At 31.5% G+C, this 23666-nt stretch overlaps 4 protein-coding genes and 1 non-coding gene across 5 annotated transcripts; 3 read left to right on the plus strand and 2 right to left on the minus strand.

Annotated features, from left to right (window-relative positions):
- Positions 1 to 2536: 2536 nt before the first annotated feature.
- TRNAR-ACG (transfer RNA arginine (anticodon ACG)) lies at positions 2537 to 2609 on the minus strand. Its single transcript has one exon. It is a non-coding gene; the product is annotated as a tRNA-Arg (tRNA).
- A 1490-nt stretch (positions 2610 to 4099) lies between these two features.
- LOC114741829 (annexin-like protein RJ4) lies at positions 4100 to 8634 on the plus strand. Its single transcript, XM_028930091.1, has 6 exons — positions 4100 to 4254; positions 6930 to 7075; positions 7275 to 7490; positions 7683 to 7895; positions 8030 to 8119; positions 8231 to 8634. The coding sequence occupies exons 1-6, from the start codon at positions 4182 to 4184 to the stop codon at positions 8432 to 8434; spliced, it is 942 nt and encodes a 313-aa protein (XP_028785924.1). The 5' UTR covers positions 4100 to 4181; the 3' UTR covers positions 8435 to 8634.
- Positions 8635 to 10844: 2210 nt separating this feature from the next.
- Positions 10845 to 13868, minus strand: LOC114741831 (annexin D4-like). The gene is made up of 6 exons (XM_028930092.1): positions 13823 to 13868; positions 13320 to 13492; positions 12453 to 12671; positions 11749 to 11973; positions 11510 to 11578; positions 10845 to 11321 (listed from the first exon to the last, which is right to left on the minus strand). The coding sequence occupies exons 1-6, from the start codon at positions 13866 to 13868 to the stop codon at positions 11112 to 11114; spliced, it is 942 nt and encodes a 313-aa protein (XP_028785925.1). The 3' UTR covers positions 10845 to 11111.
- A 1872-nt stretch (positions 13869 to 15740) lies between these two features.
- On the plus strand, positions 15741 to 18932 carry LOC114741834 (annexin D3-like). The gene is made up of 6 exons (XM_028930098.1): positions 15741 to 15816; positions 16143 to 16288; positions 16832 to 17062; positions 17814 to 18026; positions 18104 to 18193; positions 18630 to 18932. The coding sequence occupies exons 1-6, from the start codon at positions 15741 to 15743 to the stop codon at positions 18831 to 18833; spliced, it is 960 nt and encodes a 319-aa protein (XP_028785931.1). The 3' UTR covers positions 18834 to 18932.
- A 2238-nt stretch (positions 18933 to 21170) lies between these two features.
- LOC114741832 (proline-rich protein 4) lies at positions 21171 to 22509 on the plus strand. Its single transcript, XM_028930093.1, has 2 exons — positions 21171 to 21365; positions 21709 to 22509. Exons 1-2 carry the CDS (start codon positions 21275 to 21277, stop codon positions 22230 to 22232), a joined length of 615 nt encoding a protein of 204 aa, XP_028785926.1. The 5' UTR covers positions 21171 to 21274; the 3' UTR covers positions 22233 to 22509.
- Positions 22510 to 23666: the final 1157 nt, after the last annotated feature.

The following is a 23666-nucleotide window of genomic DNA, read 5'->3' on the forward strand; positions in this document are numbered from 1 at the left end:
TATAAAAAACAGGTCACAATCTTATACATGCAAAGATATCCGACATTCAAACCATATATCCCCATCTCGATGTGAGCTTCCATTTGCTTCATTTCTCCTTACTTCTGATAATGTTATGTATCCTTAAAAGTAGGAAATAATGGAGAGATTTGCTTTGATTATATATCAATTCACCTTGTTTTCTGAATTTATGATTTGTCCTCCAAATTATTCTTATTAGTGTTTTGTTGGAAGTACTTTTCAGTACAAATAATTTAAGAAATATTTCAGGAAAGTAACACATTTCTCACAAACATATATATATATAGAGTACTGTAGTTGGAAATGGGAAATAATATATTCCAGCTAAGATGCAACTATTCTATTTATTTATTAGAATAATTTTAGTCATCCATTTGGGAAAATGCAAGACTTAGGAACTTGGAGGTAAGGATTTTGTTTTCTTTTCCTAAACATAAGCATCCTCTTATTAAAAGTTTTTTTTGGAGACATTATTGGGCATGAAATGTGGACACTTTTTTTAAGTGGAATTCAATTATTTATTTGTCATGTTGTAAAGAACTAGGCATTTTCGCTAAATCTAACTCCTATCAAAAGTAAGAATTGATAATGAAATAGTAGATCCAACCTTTTTTTTTGGGGCTAAATTGAGATTTTTTTTTGAAAAAACATACTATCTCCGGTCCTTAATATGAAAATTAGTTTAACTTTCAGTTTGGTTATAAATATAAGATTCAAATTCATTTTATTTTTTATATTTAAAATTTTTTCAAAGTAATCCTTATAATAGTTGCACATATTAAAAATTCTATCAAATGGTTATTCTAGCTAATAAACATGATTAGCAAGAATATTTGATGGGATATGAACAAACCCTTTTCCATCAATATTGTAGAGAAGATAACACCTATTTATTGTAAATAACTGACTTAATGATTTTTTTTAATCTATTCAAATTAATCAACTAGTTATTATATTAAGGACTAGAAGTAGTAGAAAATAATATACTACAAAAACAAACAGAGTTAGTTAATATTTGGCCCAAAATTCCAGCAGCCTAGGCCCAAATTTCAACAAATATTTGAGCCCGTTTGGCTTTGCCGCTTACGCTTCATAGGCCCATTCCTTCGCTGAAGGTACATGTGTCGTTTAGATTTCTCCTGCGTGGCAAAATGCTAACCCAGGATTTTTCTTTATTTGCCGTTTGGTTTGGGGCAACAATATATTTATAATATTAAAAATATAATACTACCTCTAATCCTAATTATAATAACCAGTTGACTAATTTGAGGAGATTAAGAAAGTAAATTAAGTTAATTATTTGTCCTAAATAGGTGTTATCTTTCCTAAAATATCCTTATTAATCAAGTGTACTGACTAGAACTATCATTATTAGAAGGGCTATTTTGAAAAAATATATACTCCTCCGGTCCTAATTATAAGACCCAATTGACTTATTTGAGGAGATTAAGGAAGTAAGTTAAGTTGGTTATTTATAATAAATAAGTGTTGTCATTCCTAAAATATCCTTACTAATTAAGTATATTGGCTAAAACTATCATTATTAGAAGGATTATCTTGGAAAAAAATGCATAAATATAAGAGACAAAATGGATTGGGTCTTATAATTAGGACCAAATAAAAAGTCAAATTGGGTCTTATAATAAGGACCGGAGGAGTATATAAATATGAGAGACAAAGTAGATTGGGGTCTTATATTTAGGACCAAAATAAAAGTCAAATAGGGTCTTATATTAAGAACCGGAGGTAGTATAATATGATTAAAAGCATATATATAAATATATATTGATTGTTCCGTGTGAATTTTCACATTTCAGAAACACCAAATACTTTTTCATTTTGTTGGGCAAAAAAGAATATTTTTCATTTTTAATGGTCATTCAAAACAAGTCCTTAAAATTGGAAGGCCATATCAGAAAGAAAGCAGTATTAGCTACTTTGCTCATGTATATGGAAATTTAGTGCAATTGAAATATTCAAATATATGAATCTGCTATCAGCTTTGTGGTTAGAGATTCTAAAAGATGGTTGCAAGATGGATTCGTGAAGAAATCCAAGGCTTCTTCTGGCATTATGGCAGAAGCAATAACAATGGAAAAATTGGTCCGATATATTGTTAATAACAGATTTGGATTTGGAAAACATAGCCTTTCAATCTTTTTTCTTTTTGGCAACAACACGACCTTAGAATCTGATAACGAAGAAATTGCATAAATAAGAATGTTATTAATTTGGTTTACGTTAATCTGCATAAATAAGTAATGGTAGGGTCTTTTGTTCTTCTTTGTACATTGCTTTGAGTAATAAAATTTCTTTCACTAAAAAAAGAAAAAAGAAGTAAGGGTAGGGTTTTGGATGTGAAAAAAGGTGAAAGGTCGAGTTCTTAATTCTTGTTCATAACCATTTATTAATTTAAAGTAAATAGCTCTGTACCATTCAGCCAAAAAATAGAAGTTAACTTTCCGCTTATCTTTGACAAAACTGAAATCTACAAACTTAACAAACTTAAAATACGCGACTCCACTGGGGATCGAACCCAGAGTCTCTGGTTCCGTAGACCAGCGCCTTATCCATTGGGCCATGGAGTCATTTGATGCTGCGAGGCATTAACAATAATAATTTAACACTGCGAATATGGCTCACGAAGAATTCATGAAACACTTAATTACGATTTTGATTTGATTAAAATTCAACTTTGAAATATTGATGCAATACAACTCTTCATTAAAGTTTTAATAATATGAAATATTGGTCTCTAAAAAAATGTACATAAGGACTAAAGCTATTTTTAAAGTTTAAAGATTAATATTTTAAATGACTAATACTATAAGAATTAAATTGTACTGAGTTAAGATTTTGAGTTAAGTCTGAACTGAATTAAAATTAAAAATTGAGTCAAATTGAATTAAAATTTAGAGATTGAGTTATAAGCAAAGTAATATGATTAATTTTTTTGAAAGAAAAATTAGGGCATTTTCATTTCAATGGCGCATGTGACTTCCTAATGATGCTCCATAGGTATTCACAATGGATTCATAATCTTGTCGCAATCTTAAAAAAAAATTCACTTTATTAGTTTATTTAGGGTTAGTATAATCTTTGATCATTTAAATTTATCAACATTTTGGTTTTAATCTCTTAAATTTCAAATTATAGGTTTTGGTTCCTCAAAGAACAAAATGGTCCAAATTTTTATCAAATTATAGGGATTATTGTTTGACATGAAAATAAACTTAAGGGAGAAAAACCTATAATTTAAAACTTGATAGACCAAAATTAAAATGGGGGCAAATTTAGAGGATAAAAAATTATGTTAACTTTTTATTTTATTTGAATAATTAAAGCGAGCTTGTAGCGTTGCATTGAAACTGAAGCCATTCCACTAGTACCAATTGCCAAATACCAATCATGCATGTCGGTAAATCATATTAACAACTTTGTTAACCATATGATTATATTAAAAACTAATTATGAGTAAAAAGTTAAAATCCAGTAACATCAAACATAAATATTCCCTCCCATTCTAAATATAAGAGCCTGTAAAGAGATTTATTTTGATTTGATATATAAGACCTCAATTATCTTAGTCTGTCAAAAAATTATAGCAATTTTTTTTCCTAATATATTTCTATTAATTGCAAATAAAAAGGAATATTTTATTAGGAGAGTAGTTTTTAATACAAATGATTAAAATGAATAGTTTTAAAAAATAACATATATTTTTTTACAAATAACTAATTTAAATATTTTTTAATATATGTAAATTAATTATCTAATTTTTTATATTTAAATGGAAGAAGATATGATTATTTTAGGGAGGGAGTGAAAAATGGGAGAGATTGATGGTGGCATTTGTCGGTCATGCAAGACAAAGGAGCCACCAGAAACGCCTCCTGATTCGACTCGCCACGCTTTCCAGCAAAGCATTGTCAGTTTACCACCCAAAGCTTTTCCGTTTTTTTTTTTCCGATTTTTTTCATTAATTCTTTTAATTATTATACGAAATTATTATTAGAAGGCGTTAATTCCGAAGCATTCATTTTTGGCTATAAATTCCGACTTCCCACTGCAAATCTCCATAGCCAGACTGACACAGAGAAATAACAGAGGAAGAAAGAAGAAGAAGAAGAAAGAGCTCTTTTTTAACTCCGATCACTCCAATGGCCACTCTGGTTTTCCCCAACCAGCACTCTCCTGCTGAAGATGCTGAGTCTATCCACAAGTGCTTCCAAGGTATATGTGTGTGTGTGTAATATTTTTCCCTTTCAAGTTTTTTTTTCCTTCCTTTAATTCTTAATACTCTTTTTCCTCATGCATTAGATTTATTTTAATATAAGCTGTTCAAAAAGTACAGTTTTATTTATAATCAGTCATTGAGTTGAAATATAATCTTAAGTCATTTGGATCAGATTTGTTGTTTGGTTGTTTTTTCAGTTAAGTTTTAGAATATGAAGATGTCATTTTCTTTGGATGTCTTCTTCTTCTTACTTCTTTTTTAAATTTGGGTTTTGATTTTAAGGCATACTTAACAAAACTTTAAAGGAGGGTTTGGCTTTTTTATGAAATACTAAGTAACATTACCTTCGATCTTAATTATAAGATCTCGTTTGTAGACTATAAACAAGATCTTGTAATTAAAATCAGAGATAGTAATATAATTAGGTGGCCTACCTGCCTTAGAAGCAAAAGATGAAAAGGCTATGTGTGTGGCCAGCTCATGACTATAAATGCAAATCTTTGCCTTAGAGGGAAAATTTTTTATCTTTTTAATAACTATTTATTTAATTATTTAATATTTGATATAATTCAACACTTTATATTCAAATTTTGTTGTCAAATTAAATAAGAAATTTTGGTTGCTCACAGCTTTGATTATCCAACTAATTTATCCGGTCATGGACTAGTGATAGGAGCATGAAGCCATCTTATTTTAAGCACGTAAACCAAAAGAAAATAATAAAAATTTGATTTTTCTCTTAAAACAGAGAGGCAATAAATAAATAAATAAATAAAGATTATGTGAGATTTATTGTGTAGGTGGCGTCCATCTTTCTATTCATTTTTTTGGTTAAATGAATTGCCTATATTCAACTCTTCCATAAAGGGGCAAAAGGAATCTTGCAATTTTAGGATTGATAATAAAGAAAAAGGAAGGACTCTTCAAGACAAAAACCTAAAGGTTCTTTTTCCTTTAAAATTTCTCATACTCTCTTACAAAAAAATCATTAGTGCAAGGACAAAAATGTGAGAGATCTCAAAGATCTCTTCTTTCTTTCGTTTTTATTTCCAGCCAAAGAGATCTCAAAGATCTCCCATTTCAAGATAAGATCAATTTTTTGAAATTTCACCTAATTTGTTCCTTCTTCTTTACGTGATAGAGAAGAGGCAATTAAACTTCAATATCAATATTAATATTAATAAAAATATAAATAATACGGGCATTGTTCAACATAAATAATACCCCTACGTATTTTAGATCAACCCTACTTGAGCAATTAATTAATACTTTAGTCCCAAATATAAATCATTTTAACTAATTTATGATTTTCAATATTAACTGATCTTATTAATTATACTAAATTTTAATTTCATACTAATTTTTACTCTCGCTCACTATTATTATTGAATATGAGCATATATAAAAATATTTAATATTTTTTAAAAACATCAAATGTCTTGTAAAAATAACCTATAATATTTTCTGCAAGATCTGCTATGTATATAATAAGAGGGAGCACAATTTTACTATTATTCATAAATTACAGCCTGCCAACTATAGCGTCTTTTACAAATTTGCATAAAGCTAATTCATTAGTAATATGATAGCTGGCAATTGTACTATTTTCATCCATGATCCTGCTTTCGGTGTGAAATTTAACTAATCTTTCTTTCAACAAAAAATTCAGCAATTTAGCGTCCGCGTGACTGACTCATAATGTGCAAATTCTGACTCATCAATTCATTTAAACCATGCCTATAATCATCAAACAAGATATTCTTCTGATCTTATTTACAGGATAAAGAAAGAAAATATTTTTTGATTATATTTATAAGACAGTAAGAACATTTTTTTATATGAATATATAATTTTATTTTTTATTTATTATTGTGCTGACTTTATTTGTATGAGTTATGATGTATATTAAATAGGGATAAAATTGATTAGTTGTTGAATTTTAAACGAGAGTAAATAAAATTTAAATTTTTTTTAATTTGTGTGAAATACGTTGAAAATAAAAATAAACATGCCTTGTTGAGTCAAATTTAGCTCCATATAAGGCCAAACTTTGGAACTAGAGAATCACAAAATCAATGTAAATGATTCTCCCAATAATCCCATGATGGTTTCAGAACTTGGATGTATGCTATGCGTACAATGCCAAACTTGCCCTTCACGAAATTTCCGAGGCAAGGTTAAATAAATAAATAAATTATTGACTTTGGTACAGACCAATGGGAGAAACACACTTTCATAGCCATAAATGTTTGAGATTACATAAATTTATTTGATAATGTACAGTCCATAAGACTAACCACTACACAGAAGACAAAGTGTCAGCAGAGCGGCGCTGATATATATAGAACTCTAAAGACTATTTTCATTATCACAAAGCTTCAATTACGCCCAGAGACTAAGATAACATTCAACCATGGCTACCCTTATTTTTCCCACTAATCATTCTCCAGTTGAAGATGCAGAATCTATACGAAAGGCTGTGGAAGGTTCTGATTTTCTGATGAAAACCCATCTATTTCTTCCTAAGCATTATAGAGTTTTGGTTTATGATCCTGACTATGTTTACTGGCTGACTTCTATATTATCTATGGATCATTTCAATGTGAATTCAAATCAGTAGTTTAGCCGCATAATCTGATATTGATTTGTTGTGTGTTTTTCAAATTTGTAGGATGGGGGACTGATGAGAAGAGCGTAATAACAATCCTGGGTCACACAAACACTTACCAGAGGCAGCAAATCAGAAAGGCGTATGAGGAACTTTACCAGGAGGATCTTGTCAAACGCCTCGAGAAGGAGATCTCTGGCGACTTCGAGGTAACATTGGTTATTAAGTTGTTCATCACCATGGCTGTCCTGTTAGAGATCATAGTAAAACAGTTCATAGCTTCTTCACTTAACAGAGTGAACTATTGAATTGAAAGTCTTTAACATGGTCTGATGACAAAACGGTCAAGAGTTCAAATCAATTCTTAATCATTCACTTATTTGTTGACAAATCTTGTGTGCAAAACAGAGGGCTGTGTATCGGTGGATTCTGGAACCGGCAGATCGTGATGCGGTGTTGGCCCATGTGGTCATCAAGGAAGGGAAAAACTACCATGTGATTGCAGAAATTGCCACAGTGCTCTCCCCTGAAGAACTGCTTGCTGTGAGGCGTGCTTACCTCCATCGCTACAAGCACTCATTGGAGGAAGATGTGGCTGCTATCACTTCAGGCCATCTTCGCCAGGCAAGTTCATCATTTCCTCCAACTTTTTTTTTCTTTCCATTTTTAGATGATTAAGTGAAATCTTCACAAAACATAACGGTGAAAAATGGTCAGCTAAGCCTTTAGTGGGTTTGTTTAAGAAAAGAAGTAAGTGGAAGGTGTTTAGGTGTGGTAATGTGGTTGTGAGTCTGTGGGGTTGTTTTTTGGGGCCAGCTTTTGGTGGGGTTGGTGACCTCATATAGGTACGTTGGAGAAGAGATCAATGCAAGATTGGCACAATCTGAAGCTGAGATCCTTCATGAGGCTATCAAGGAGAAGAAAGGAAGCCAGGAAGAAGTCATCAGGGTCTTGACCACAAGGAGCAAGACCCAACTTGTTGCAACCTTCAATCGCTACAGAGAGGCCCATGGAGCTTCCATTTCTAAGGTACCATACTTATCCATCAACCGAATTAACCAAAATCACATCCTTAATGTTTTTTTCCTCCTAAAATGTGTCTCCCAAAGAATCCCAGTATGTGACTAAACAAAGAGTTTGCTTTTTCTTCTTCATCTGTGCAGAAATTGGTGGATGAGACATCAGATGAGTTCCAAAAGGCATTATACACAGCCATCCGCTGCTTCAATGACCACACCAAGTACTATGAAAAGGTAAGGTTTCAATTTTTTATTCTTCCAAATGGGAGATCATAATATATAACACGATTATGAGCACAAAGAAACTAAACGAGGATTCACTGTTGGAGTAATTTCACCAAACAGGTGGTGCGCAATGCGATAAAGAAGACGGGAACTGATGAGGATGCACTGACCCGTGTGATCGTGAGCAGGGCAGAAAAGGACATGAGGGAAATCAAAGAACTGTATTACAAGCGGAACAGTGTTCATCTTGAACAGGCTGTGGCCAAGGACATCTCAGGAGACTACAAGAACTTACTCCTCGCTCTCCTGGGGAAGGAAGATTAAGGCTTTTTAAGTTGTTGTGAGGCCATTTTCTGATGATGATGGGTTTGAGTTAGAGAGTGGTTTGAATTTGAACTTTGAACTGTGTGGGATTTCGCTCTCCTTTTTTTACTTTGTGGTTTGATGAACCTCAAGCTGTGATATGCTTGGTTGGTTTGGTCGCCAGATGAATAATGGAGGATGGTTCATGTTTGCAAAATTCATCCCATACACTTCTAATTGAGTCACATACATTAAGGGAAAAATTAGTTGAGATTTTTTTCAAAAAAAATTATCAGAAAAGTTCAAAATCATTCTTAATTTATGTCATTGCATAATAAATGAGAGTATTTTTATCTGTTCATAAAGTTGAAAATCTTTAATTTCAATAAAAAAGATTTATCTGAACAAAATTTAAATATGTTTCGAACATTTTGTAAAATAATTTATATTAATGAACATAAAAAAGTTTAAAAAGTTTCGAACATTTTGTAAAATAATTTATATTAATGAACATAAAAAAGTTTAAAAAGTGTTTTATAATTAGAAAGGAAAGGAGTATTTATTTATTTATTAAAAGCATTAGAGAGAAGAGAAAGAAAATACATGAATCATGGTTAAATATCCGTATATAATAAAAAATATAGTCAGTATTTTTGTCAGAAAAAATATAGTAAGTTTAATAAGTTGTCAGGATCTTATAATCTAATGATACCAAAAATTTTTCAAATCTTTCTTAAATATGGGGTTGTATATTTAAACTCCTTGTAATAACTAATAAATATAGTATAGTATATTGTTAATAAATCCAAAAAAAACCTAATAAATAAGTGAATTATGGAAAAAATAAAAAGTATACTAAGGGTGTGTTTGGTTGGAGGGGAGAGGAGGGAAAATGAGCCCCTCCCCTCTTTTGGTTAAAAATTTTGGAGGGGAGGGAAGCCAAAATGTTCCCTCCCCTCCTCTCCCTCCTCCCATTTTAGCTCCCCTCCAAATTAGGGGTTTTTAAAGGGGAATTAAATTTTTAGACCATTATGCCCTTATGATTTTTTTGATATTCCATAACCACTCATAAAATATGTTATTATAATATTTATTTTAAATAAAAAATATATTATCCTAAGTAAAAAATAAAAAATATAAATTATTATAATTAAAAAATATATTATAATAAAAATTAATATAAATTATTATAAAAATAAAAAACATTATTTAAATAAAAAATTATAATATTATAAAATTAACTGTTTTTTTATAAATATATTATTTATTAAATATATTTTAAAGCTGAACAAAGGTATAGCTTAAAGAGAATAAAATTTTAATTTTTTTAGAGCATATAAAATTTTTTAATTTGATTATTTCAAATATATTATTATATTAATTAGAATTAAAAAAATACTGTACCAATTTTTTAATGCACATATTAACATGATAAGACTAAATTTTTATTAAATTATATGATTTAAATTAAGATGTAAATTAATTTATATAATATATCAATAAAAAATATAAACTAATATGTAAGGGTAAAATAGTAAATTGATTATTACTATCCATCCTTTTCCCTTCTTGAACCAAACAAAAAATCATTAAGTATCCCCCTCTCCTCCTTTTTAATCAAACCAAACAAGGTAAGGATGAAACCTCCCCTAACCATAATGATTGACTTTATTATTTGTTATTTTGTCAAAGAAAAGAATTCTTCCCATGTAAGAGAATTTGATAATTTGAAGGAAAAAAACATATTTTGAAGCAATAGAAGAAGATATAAACTTTAATTAATGAAAACTGATGAGTCCGTATTTTATAAAATTAATTATTACAGAACTGATTATTACGAATGAAAATTGACACGTAAAGAATTTAAAGGAATTCAAACTTATGTCTCATATGAATGGGAATGGACAAGAGAAAATGAGAAGGAACATATGAAAAATGAAATATGTCTTCATTGTTACCATGATCATCATATTATTATTTTATTATTTCAGTATTCTTCAACCAATTCATACAGAATAAAATAATATTTTTGTTCTTTTCATATCATATTGGATAGATATAATTAATTTTTTTATTAAAATATTAGTTGTAACTTGTAAGTGAGATATTTGGATATTTTCGACACATGTTCAGCTCTGCTGCATCTACATATCATTTTTAGGTAGGCTTGTCTTCTTTATTTTATTTTCATATTATATATTTTGGCTTAGTTTAAACTTTAAAGAAAGAACGCGTCATCCATTTCTTAAGATATTTCAGTGGTTAGTTCAACAACTCAACGATCAAACATACAAAAAAAAAAAAAAAAGAGCTAAAAGAGTTGACTTAATTTGCTTTTGTTGGCTAACCATTCCAAACAAGTTTTTCTAGCAACTCTCAATTTTTTTTATTACTTAAATTTTCAGATCCAAGTAGGCATCATGATTTGCGATTATGCAATCACATATCACATATCATGCCTAAACATATGCAGGCAGAGTTACATTTCAGAACTTTAAATTAGCACAACTAATTCTAGAAACACTTACCTATAATTTTTTTTTAAAAAATCTAATCATGTGGTAAAATTATTGCAGATTAAATCCTCACTTCTAACTTTCTTTTCTTTCTTTCTTTCTAAATCCTTACTTCTAACTTTCTTTTCTTTCTTTCTTTTTATTTATGCTCTGATCATATGTTTATTTTTCAGATTCTAAAATTAGCCTGCTCTAGCAATCAAGGTTAGCAAGAAATCCTTGAAGTTGCCATTAGTTGTGTCTTCAATTTTCTGGGATAAGGAAACTCCATACAAGCTTTGATATTCATCCATGATCTCCTTCATATCTGTGTCAGCTCGAGTAACAATCACACGTGTAAGAGCTTTCTTGGTGTTCTTATCTGCATCAAATCTCAATGCTGCATCCAGAACCTGAGGAACCAAAAAAAAAAAAAAAAAAGAAGGAAGAGATTACAGAAAATCATCTCAAGAACATACTTTTCATATAACTGATATTTAACTTGTAAACAGTTTCATCAACATTTATTTTTCTGTAAAACCAAACGGATAAAAACCACAGCAGTTTGGAGATTGAATTTAAATTTCTAATATAACATTACCTGAATAAAGTATGTTAAAGGGGAACAAAGGCATTGCACAGTCTCCTTTAACCTTAAGTCATCAAGATCCTAGCCAAAGGCAGAGAGGTTTGATCAGAAATAGAACTTCATAAGTGAATCCTTGAAATAAAAAAACAAAATCTTAAAGGGTTGAGGTCTAAACACTGAACATGAGGCTTACAACACACACACACACACACACACGTGTTAGTTTATAGTACGTCAGTAAGGTCTGATACCTCATCAAGGTTTTTGCCACATAATTCTTTATAGTGCTTATGAACTGCCTGGAGATGAGGTTTGCTTCTTGTTGCTAGTATCCTTATTACTTCCTCATCCTCGAGGATTGACTTCTCATGACCAGCCTGAATGGCAACAGAAAGTGCTTGGGCCTCTGATTTTGCAGTCTCGTCTTTAACCTTTGATCCTTCATATCTATAAGCACTCACAAGGGCAAACAAGAGCTGTTGCCAAAAGCAACATGAACCAAGTTAGAGAATTTTATTCCACTAAATGATAACATACCGAGAAAAATTGTTGTAAAGAGACTCGTAATCGTGTTAGAAGTAGGTCGGGATAAAAAGTGTACCCTGACATCCTTACATGTTTATTTATAACTGATCTGTTTCCAATCATGTTTATCAAAGGGAAAGACCAGTAAAAGCATCAAACATAAATGGGTGATAGTCAAATGAATAATATTAAGGTAGAATGAGGCTACGAAATAGGAGTATAAAGATATTCGCGAATACACAAGGACAAAAAATGTGAGTTTCAGTGTTGCACAACAAATGTGATTATATGCGTGTCTCTTTAATTAGTTTGATCTTCGTATTTCGTATAGATTAGATCTGCAAAAGAATATCTCAGGCATCAACCAATGAGAACAACAATAATTATTATGGGCAGTCTTGAATGAAGCCCTTAGAAGGGTGACACTCACCTTACGTTCCGCACCATCAATAAGAGAAACTATGTCTTCTTCAAGGGAACGGTCGAAAAGAGAATGGTAGGCCTTCCTAGCTCCCAAAAGCTCTTCTGAGGTCCTGGTGCATGCAATCTCAACTAGCAATCCATAGGCATGAGGACCCTTCTTCAGCGCTTCCTTTGCCAAGCGAGCATCTCGTTCCCACGGATGCATTGCCCACAGCACCGCTGCATTCTGACAAACACAAATGATACTTATATCATCTCCTTTTTCTGAATGATGCATGATGTGAATCTTGCTCAGTGATTCAGAATTTAGGTATATATTTGAATCGAATTTTGTATGACTTTTAAGTCCAATTCTCTAACAAATGAACATCATTGCTTGAGATTTGGTAGCAATCAGTTATAATGTTCTATCTTTGGACTCTTATGAGATTTACTTCCTTTTAAGTAACAATTCTTGCACAACTTTTTCTTTTCTTATTATTCTTAGTTGTTCCCCTGAAAAAGGTTCAGGCTTTATGCATGTGAGTGCGTAAGTATATTACAGGACAAAGCAGTGATTTTAAATTAAGGTTTCCTGCTAGCTTAAGACACTTGCAGAATAATTTGCAAAGAATAACAATAAGCAAAACTTAATTGTAGTCCTTTATAGACAATCATTTATCAATCTAGCTATTCATATAACTTCCTCAAGTGAGTCCCTCTAAGATGAGTTTCTGAATTCATGTACTGATATGTTAAAGATTACTATTGACAAATGGTTTGAGTAGAGAATGACTAGCTAGAAAAATGCCAGCACGACAGATACTGGAAGAGATTTTGATAAGTGGACAAGTTGAAAAATGATTTATGCATATAAGAAGTTGCATGAATATACCTTAAAACGCATGAATTCATGTTTTAGAAGTCGAACCCGACGATCATCCCACTTCTCAAATTGGCGTTCATCCTCTATGAAGAGATGCGGTGTTCCCTTCCTGAAAGCCTTCCTATTCTCCGGTTCCCATTTCCCCAAAATCGAAACCACTGATTTCTCATCAATTCCATGTCCTTTCATCGTCAACAACAGCAAAAGTCAATTCCCATACTCTGAAGCATCGGAAAAGTTTTTAACAATAAAACTATAAAATCTTCTGGGAATCTATCCCAAAAAGCTGCCCATTGCTGATATTGGACACCCTAAACGTGAATCCCAAATCAACTGGATCGTAACATTTTACCACGAAAACAGTTCAGAAATTCCAGTGAAATCCCACACCTCTCAAATTTATTGAGTTCGCACGCAAACTTCAAAGTAAAAGTAATTTACTAATCATAAATGTTAAAGAGAATGATTTGATTGGTATAATGGTGTTGGAGTAAAGAGTAGCGGAGAGGAACCTGAGAAAGCTTTGGTGAGAGCTTCTACCTCTTCGGGGAGCGCCATGGTGGGTTGAAGAGAGTGTGATTGTTCTCGCTTAATATTTATACGAATCTGTCGGGTCACTTTCGTCATTTGATCGTTTTCGTTTGTATTACCTTACATTCTGTGTTCTCGTTACATTAATTGCACTTCTAATTACGGTTCTGTAAAAAATTAAAATTAAAATTAAAACAACGTTTCAGAATAACAAGACAGCATTTCTGAAAAATATGTTACTTCCCTAGTCCTGTTTATAAGATAGAGAGAAAAGTTTTTTTTATCTTATTTATAAGTCACTTTATTAAATTTTTAGCATGAATATACTATTTTGTCCTTTATTTGTTATAGTGTGGGTAGCTATCTCTTTTAAAAGGTGTATATATATTACATATGGATAAAGTTAAAAAATTGTCATATTTCAATGAAGAATTAATGCATTTTAAAATTTTTTTTGTCTGTGTGAAATATATTAAAAGTGTCTTATAAATAAAATCAAAGGAGTAAAGTACACTTATGGAATACAAATGCTCTTAAAGACACATTAAGGTAATTAATTTTTAGAAACTTACTTGGTGACAAAACTGAAATTGAATCTGAAAACCCCCACAAAACTCTTCGAACATTCATTTAACTGTTACATAAGATCACGCAATTGTTTTTTTTTTTTGGGTTGAAATAAAAATAAAAGTAACCCGATGTTTAATATAATGAGAAAACTTAGGTTGATATATGCTAAAATTTGATTAGAAAATTGGATGCAATGAATATAAGTAAATGTACCTAAGTTTTACCTTTAATATACCCCCTCTGGTTTTTATTATCCGAACCTCCACTATGTTTCGTAATATTGCATGCTTTCGCTATTAAAAAACATTCTAACTAATTAACCAATTGGTTTTATTGAAAATAATCATGATATTTTATTAAAAAATAATTTCTTTAATACTTTATCTTTTGTGTTTTTCATTTTCTTCCTAACTAATTATATCTAATTTATAAATTGATATATAATATAATACTCTCTCTAGTTTTTATTATAAGTTTTAAATAACTAATTTATTAATAACAAACAATTAGTTAAAATTAGGTAAACATAATAAATAGGTTAGAAATAGGTTTTTGTTTCTAAATATGTCTTTATAATAAATGAGAAAAAATATGAAAGACATTATGTGGGAAAATGTGATAAGAGAAAAATAAGTAGAGGCAATATTAAAAAAATATACTCCTCCGGTCCTTATTATAAGACCCAATTTGACTTTTTATTTGGTCCTAATTATAAGACCTAATCCATTTTCTCTTTTATATTTATGCATTTTTTTCCAAGATAATCTTTTTAATAATGATAGTTTTAGCCAATATACTTAATTAGCAAGGATATTTTAGGAATAACAACACTTATTTATTATAAATAACCAATTTAATTTACTTCCTTAATCTCCTCAAATAAGTCAATTGGGTCTTATAATTAGGACCGGAGGAGTATTAAATATTAAGACAAATCCAAATTAAAGCTCATAAAATAAACCACACTTTTTTTTTTCAATTTAAAACTTATAAATAGGACCGAAGGTCGTATTATATAAAAATATTTTAAGAAAATTTTCTTAGTTTTCCTAAATTAGTAAAACAACTCCCGGGTGAATATTAGATAGTTATAAGGAGAGGCCAGGAGGGAGCAACTACACCAGTGTGTAATGAATATGGCGTTGTTTATTCATTTGTATGAAACGGTCACAACTTCTGCGTTTCAGATATGTCTGACAGTTATGAACAGTAAAAACAGGCGAAATGGAACAACAATGAAGATTCTGAAAAATTATAACTTGGGATTTTCTAATTACCAGAAACTCATTTCCTGCAAGAGAGCAAAATCATCAAAATCTCCCAAAAGAAATGAGTACTCTTAGAGTTCCAGAGATTGTTCCTTGCCCTGCCCATGATTGCGAGCGACTCCGAAAGGCTTTCGAAGGTCTCTTTCTCTCTTCCTTCACTCTTTCTTAGTTTCCTATTCTTTGGAAATGATCGAAAAAAGATGAAAGTTGCATTGTTTTAGCTCCTATAAGATAGATGTTGTAATGAAAATACAAGAATTATCAACCCCATTGATATGATCCTCCTGGTAACTAAAATCGGTACTTCACAGAGCTCACCACAGGATTGTATGGCTCATGTTTAAGAGATTTTAATTGCAAATCACAGGAACTAAACTAAATTGATAGATCACGCATCCTTTAAGAATTTCATGGTAGTTTTCTCTTTTTATGATTCATGGGCATTCAATGTACGATGTTGCAGGATTTTTGACGGATGGGGAGGAAGTAATCTGGGTATTAGGACACAGGAATGCCAAGCAAAGGAAGGAAATCAGAGAAACTTATCAGCAGCTATTCAATGAATCACTTATCGATCGCCTTCGTAAAGAACTCTCCAGCAATTTCAGAGTACATCATGCTTCTTCTTGTCTGCTTTTTCTATGTTAAAATTCAAGGCTTAATCTATCAACATTTTATTCACATATATACATATATACCCTATATGTTAAAAGTTTCTAAGGCACACACGTAGGATAAATGGATATCGTAGGTAATTTACAATAATTTCTTGTCAATTCAATTTCATATCAATATGAACATCATTAATGCAGTCTGCAGATGTGCTATATTAGTATAAAGTGATGTCTGCTACCTGGTCAAGAAGATTCATAGTGATAATAAACATAATGTGCTTGTAAAATTTCAGTTCTATTATAAATCGTGATATATCAGTGAGAACGTAGCTCATCTGGTATTGGGCTATGCTAGCTTAACTAATCATCTCGGGTTCAAGCCCTGGGAATGTGGCTGCATTAAAACTCAGAGAGTTTTGCTCTGACGTGGCTCACCTATTTTGGGTGGTTTGATTTGAAATAAAACAGGCAGATTTTATTTCTGAAATAACATGAGATCCCACTATATTCTACTGCAACTCAGAATTTTACATAACAGGATGCAGTAATTCTGTGGACATATGACCCTCCAGAAAGGGATGCACACCTAGCAAACAAGGCATTGAAGGATAAGAGAAAAGATGTCTCATGCCTACAGGTTCTACTTGAAATTGCATGTGCATCCACTCCTAGCCATCTAATGTCTGTGAGGGAGGCTTACTGCTCTATCTTTGATTGCTCCCTTGAAGAGGACATTGCATCCTGTGTTTCTCAACCTATCATCAGAAAGGTAAAACAATGGAGTCTCTCAATCACCTGACAAAAGCATTTATCTAATTAATTCTGTCCGCTCAGGCAAGTGTCCTTTCCTGATGAGAAAAGCTCATCATATACACCCTATATCATAATCTCAGACTCAGGTCTCAGAATCTGATTCTCTGAAGTTGGTGTTTTTGAAATTCTTGAAGTTTAACAGCAAGTAATATGCTTTATGTCTATTTTTCATTAAAATTATATGCAATGCAAAGTATGCACCTTTAACTGCAGAAACGTTAAAGGATCCAGATCCCTCAGGTCTCATATAGAAAAGAAGCATAAGAAGCAAGAATATAATGCATTTATAAACTTTAATTTCCACATACTAATCCTGAACAGGTTGCTTCCTGTGTAAAACCTGTGCCAGGTTGACCGAGGGTTGAACTATGTGTTCAAGGTCCTAATATCATCATCTCATACATTACATGCACGCATGTGGTAAAATTCTTTAATAGCATTATCACCACACAAAAAAAAAAAACAAAAAAATCCTTTAACAGCAACTCATGAAAATTGAGACATACACTGTAGAGAGAGTAAATTTCTTTCTTTAAAAACATGGAATTCTAAGTAACAGTTATTCTACTGATATCTATTAGTTCATGGACTCAACCGAACATGTAATCATGTCACAATTTTCAGCTGCGCTCAAGTTTCACATTAACAGTTTAACTTCCAATGTTCTCTATGGTTTCTTGTGGATATATAATCTGGGTACTGTGCAGCTTCTAGTGAACCTAGTAAGATCCTACAGATATGATAAAGAGGTTGTAAACTTGGAGGTAGCAGAGTCAGAGGCATCGAGATTGCATGTAGCAATCAACACAAGGCAGTTAGATGATGATCAACTCATTTGGATACTTAGCACCAGGAACTTTTTCCAGCTCAGGGCAACTTTTGCATGCTATAAGAAACTCTATGGGATTGCATTTGAAGAGGTTTGACTTGGAATCTAAAGTTTTTATGTTTACCTATTTTGTAAAGAACTTAATGATTGGGCTGATGTTCTCTGCAGGATATAAAGAAATGTGGTAATGGTGATTTGGAATCTCTCTTGAATGTAGCATTATTGTGTGTAGAATGCCCTGAGAAACATTTTGCAAAGGTATTTTCTTCTTCATACCAAATTGATGTACATCATAGCTTATATTTTTTTGCCAATAACAATTGGATCAAGCATGGTTGCCTTTTTTAAAATATAGAAGTTATGCTCAGAAAATTCCTTCCATTCAGGGAATTGAGATGTCCTCAAATTTAAGATGGTTGTATCATATACTCAATAGTTTTTTTCTTCTTTTTGCTTATTCTTACTAGAAAAAATTCTGTTTGAGGCATGGTCGAATACTAAATATGAGTATCTTTTCTAGTGAGAATTCAAACTTTTGTTTGTCTCGTTGTAAATGACTAGCTTTTTCTGTTGAATCCAACCCTGATTGTAGTTTTCAGTCAAAAGAAAATATCATTTTGTTAACTAATGCTCAAAGTGATGTGTTTCTGGTTAAAGCTTTTTTTTTTTTTTTTCCCATTTGATTCATGTGCAGGTGCTGAGAGATTCTATAATTGGGCTGGGAACTGATGAAGAGTCCCTAAACAGAGCAGTGATAAATCGATCAGAGATTGACATGTTGAGAGTGAGAGAAGAATATGCAAACATGTACAATGAAGATCTTGAAGGAGCAATCATTAGGGATACTTCAAGTCACTACAAAGAGTTCTTGATGACTTTGCTTGGCAAAAGAATCTGATGCATTATAATTGTCAACCCACCAAGCAAGTTTCTTTGAATTCTAGTTAAGTAGTTCATGGTCTGCACTTTCTAACACAAGTAGTTCCATAAGTTCCAAGTCTCAGAACTGTCAGGTAGAAACTTAAACCATGGAAGGTTGACTATTTTTTTTTAGATAAATTATGACTTGACCTTTAATCTCTGCTCTATAAGAAATGAAGAATGTTCAAGAAACACTGCTTGTTTAATTTACCAGATAATTTATTGCTATAACTGCTAACAATTTCAGATGGTCTTTTTTTTTTATCTGAATTTCAGATGGTCTTTGGGCTTCGTATTATAATCACTTTTAAAGTGTTGTTATGTTTTATCACATAATGTTTCATCAGAGTGTTATTTTATTTTATTTTCATTTCTATGACAACATACCAAACATATTTTCAAAACTCATTCTAATCCCTATTCTCAATTCCATTCTCTCGAAATTCAATCCACGTACCAAACAAATCATAATATATATATAAATTGATTTCAAGTTAAGTAAATTAATTAAAAAAATTATAAATATAAGAGATAAAGTGGATTAATATATTTTACACAAAAAAAGTATATTGAGGTATATTTATAATCAAATCCAACAACCAACTCTTATATTAGGGATCAGAGAGGATAATAATTAATTTATAACGCACTGCAAGTTATAAAACAGAGGGACCTATTTTTCAAGATTATTCTTTAAACAATGTAAAGAGCCCACCTAGTTTGAAAAATGAATGCGTGCCGTCAATTTTATGCAACTTGGTCCCTGCATAAAGGAGTTAAACTACCAATAAAGGTGGCGTGAGGCAAATGTAGGTTGCATTATTAATTAATATAAATATACATTTTTGGTAGGTACAAATATTACCCTATTAGAGGTAATCTTGCTCGAAATACTATCAGGCATTAAATTTAGACACTTCTTCTAGTAAGTATTCAAATAGTAATTTGTCACATTGTAAATGACTAATATTTTTTATAACCTAACCCTGTTGGTTATATATATATATATACTACTTCCAGTCTTAATTATAAGACTTTGTTTGTAGACTATAAATGAGGATTTATAATTAGGACTGGAAGGAGTATGTGTGTGTGTATGGTTGCTCAAACTATATACACAAGTGACCAGACCCTACAGTTTAATACTCTCATCTCCTAAATGATATTATTGGCTATTGCATATATATATATATATATATATATATATATATAATATCGATCATACAAAAGACCATCTGGAAGCATGTGGACAGATAATACGTCACTTTCTTGGTAGCTCTCTCACTTGGTTGCCACTCTCCAGTACATTTTTTTGTGCAGCATCATCTTCGTAATAGAGATGAGATGAGAAATCATCCAAATCTACTTTATCAAGATTTAAAGTTTTTTTTTAACTTATTAAACAATAAATTCATTTTCAAAAACGATTATTCAAAAAATTGACTCCAAATTATTGGACATCGATTAAAATAGAAGATATTAAAATTTTAAGAATAAAATAAAATAAAATCATTTTAATTTAATTAGACTATAGTCCAGACAAGGAATAAACTCTCTAGTGTTCGACACTACACAACAATAACAACAAAAAACATTACCTTACTAAGTCGATGTTTCTCGTAATGTTATTATGATTTATCAACAACCAAATTTTTTTTTGGAATAAATTATTAATCAGAAGGCCCCGGCCCATTTAATAAATTCATTCAATGTCTTTCCGGTTCTCTTTTACCCCTTCTCAGAGAATTGCATATTGCCTCATCTATATATCCTTTTTATTAGCACCTCCAATAACCTTCTTTGTGTATATATTTGAACCACCTCAGGTGGTTTTCCTTTTTTTTTTTATAATCATTTTCACTTGAATAGACACCACTCTAATTTTTTTCTTGTGTATATATGTTCAACAATATGATATAGTGCTAAATCTGTCTTGGAAGTTGTCTTGAATTCCAACACCTACCCCCTTGAATGTTCCAAATCATATACGCCCATTCTTTGAACTTCAGATCACAGAACTATACCTAACTAGATGAATTATGCCATCATATACATATGAAAAAGAAAAGAACAAAGTCATCAGTGGGGGAAGAGCTACCTAGCCAGCAAGGCGGCTAAGAAGCTCATTTAATGGAGAGAATGGACTCTCAACAACAAAATCGGTGACTAATGCCATTGAACTATATCTAACCTCGAAACTACTCAAATTAATAACAGCAAAATCAGGCATCATGCAACCTCAAGAAGGTCATTTGTTGGTGATAATCAAAAATTAGCTAAGCAACTTGCTTTTTCTTTGCTATATATAGCAGTGCCATTCTGCAGCTATACTACCACTCACTCAAAGCTTTTTCTCTTTGCTTAATTTGCCACATATTTATCTTCAAGTGTGTGGCATTTATTAGTGAGTTTCAGAAAATGAAGAAAGCTGTTAGCTTCACTTTGCTTTGTGCTTTGTTTCTTCTTGTCAGCTTCTCTTCCTTTTCTTCTGCAGCAAATGACTTTCCAGGTGCCTGCTTCTATATATTCTCTCTTTATTAGTTTTTCTGCTATAACAATTTTGGTAATTGGGTTCTGACACTTGTTATTTACATCTTATATAGAAGAAACCAAGTGAGTTTTAGAATACACTAAATTCAACCAAAAGTTGCGAATGGAGAATCTTAATTCACTTCAATTTTGTCTTTAGGAATAAATATGTCCCATAAATTTTACAGTTCCCAGTTAATCTGTTTCGTTGATATATATATATATTTATTTATTTATTTTTCTATTTCATGGGGATAATATGTTTGCATCATTATCTATTGATTAGTTAGACTAACTGAAATTCTGCACAACTGTTTCTGCAGGGAATGAAGTAAAAAGTCATGAAGACGAGGAAAAGTTCAAGTTTATTCCACATCATAAGCCATTCTTCAAGAAGCCATTTTTCAAGATCCCACCAAAAGTTCCATTGAAGCCATTCCCAGTTGTTGGAAAACCAATTCCAGTGAATGATGAGAAGCCATTGCCAATTCCTGGATTCAAGAAGCCTTTCCCCAAGCCATTCCCATTTGTGAAGAAGCCATTTCCCAAACCATTTATTCCAAAGCCAATTCCTTTTGTGAAGAAGCCGTTTCCCAAGCCTCTTCCAAAGCCGATTCCTTTTGTGAAGAAGCCATTTCCCAAGCCTTTTCCAAAGCCAATTCCATTTGAGAAGAAACCATTTCCCAAGCCTTTCATTCCAAAGCCAATTCCTGTCCATGATGAGAAGCCTTTGCCAATCCCTGGATTCAAAAAGCCATTCCCTAAGCCTTTCGTTAAGCCAATTCCTTTCTTTAAGAAGCCTTTCCCATTCCCCAAAAAGCCCTTCTTCCCTCCAGTTAATCCTTGAGACACACCATGAATATTCCTAAAGCCTAATTAAAACATATCCTTCCATATAATTGGAAATAAAAGAAGAAGAAAACAGGCACTACATGTCCATTATATCTTTTAAGATTGATTCACCTGAATTTTCAGAATTAATAGTATATCTATCTCTGCTGTATGTGTATTGTATTTGCATTATGAAGAGTATTGCTGTTATAAATAAAGCTTCCAAGAGCTATATATGTTATGTACACAGAAATCCATTAATTAAATATGTCATCATTGTTGGTTCTTTCTCACTCTCTCTCTCTCTCTATATATATATATACACTCCTATATATATTTATTATTAATAAATACGATCCCTAAGGCTTTGCTTAATAGTTAGGTGCTTTAAATTAAATATTGTGGGCGAAGCAAAGAATTAATAAGGGCAAGCGCAGCAAGAAGAAGAACGGCCCTACTTGCACGCAGTGAATTAACCTGGGCATATATGTAGATGAAAAACCCAGAATTTATTGAAGTAAATATCTAGTACTTTCGAAGACTGACAAGAAAAATCTAACTGAAATATCAAAAAGCACCAGCAAAAATGAGACCAAGGTTAAAAATAAAACAAACACGAAGGCATTTTCTAATGATTTAATTAATTTTAATCTCCTACTACAGAAAACTATATGCCAAAAAAAGTAAACTTTCATAACATAATATATAATCTTTATAATTATAACTCTCTGAAGCCACATCGTCATCCCCAGGCCAACATCTTTAAAGGCATTTTAAACACAGTGCAACACATACATCCAACAATAATGAAATTTAATTTACCCGAAACTGAATAAAAATTGCACACTGGCTTTCCATTTACTGTGGGGAAAACTCAACTATACAATGTGTGCCAGAAACAAGCTTCTCCCTAGAAGTTAATTTTCATTTTTATTTGCACTTCCAGAGGACTCCATAGGGAAACAATTCTTCTCCACCCAGTGTTTTATCAAGACTTCTTTAAGAATCATTTATTAATTTATGTTCTCATTTAAACAAAATCTAGATTTAATGTAGTGATTGTCATATGCTGCCAAATGATACGGAGTAATGATTGTTTTGACTTTTGAGCAAGGAGATAGTGAAGAAAAGCATTTTCATAATATAATTATGTATGTTATGAGTATTTTTATGATTCCCCACATATTTGATAATATTTTCATATATTTCCAAGAGTTATTTGGGGAGTCATCATAGCACTTTATGTGAAAATTATGAAATTATCAAGAAATATTTGAGCCTGGATTTTTAGGAGATCATGATAATGACAATATAATTTAGTGGACTATTGGCTTAATATGGACATAAACTAGCTGATCAAATTAAAGAGGGGCAGGAAATCAAAGCAAAATCCCTACAGAGAAATTGCACTATGTATGATGCTATTGCTTTTATGATTAATTAAGTTCAT

This window comes from Neltuma alba, unplaced genomic scaffold (genome assembly GCF_004799145.2).
Source record: "Neltuma alba isolate B1F8T4 unplaced genomic scaffold, ASM479914v2 tig00003548_pilon, whole genome shotgun sequence".
Classification (NCBI taxonomy): Eukaryota; Viridiplantae; Streptophyta; class Magnoliopsida; order Fabales; family Fabaceae; genus Neltuma; species Neltuma alba.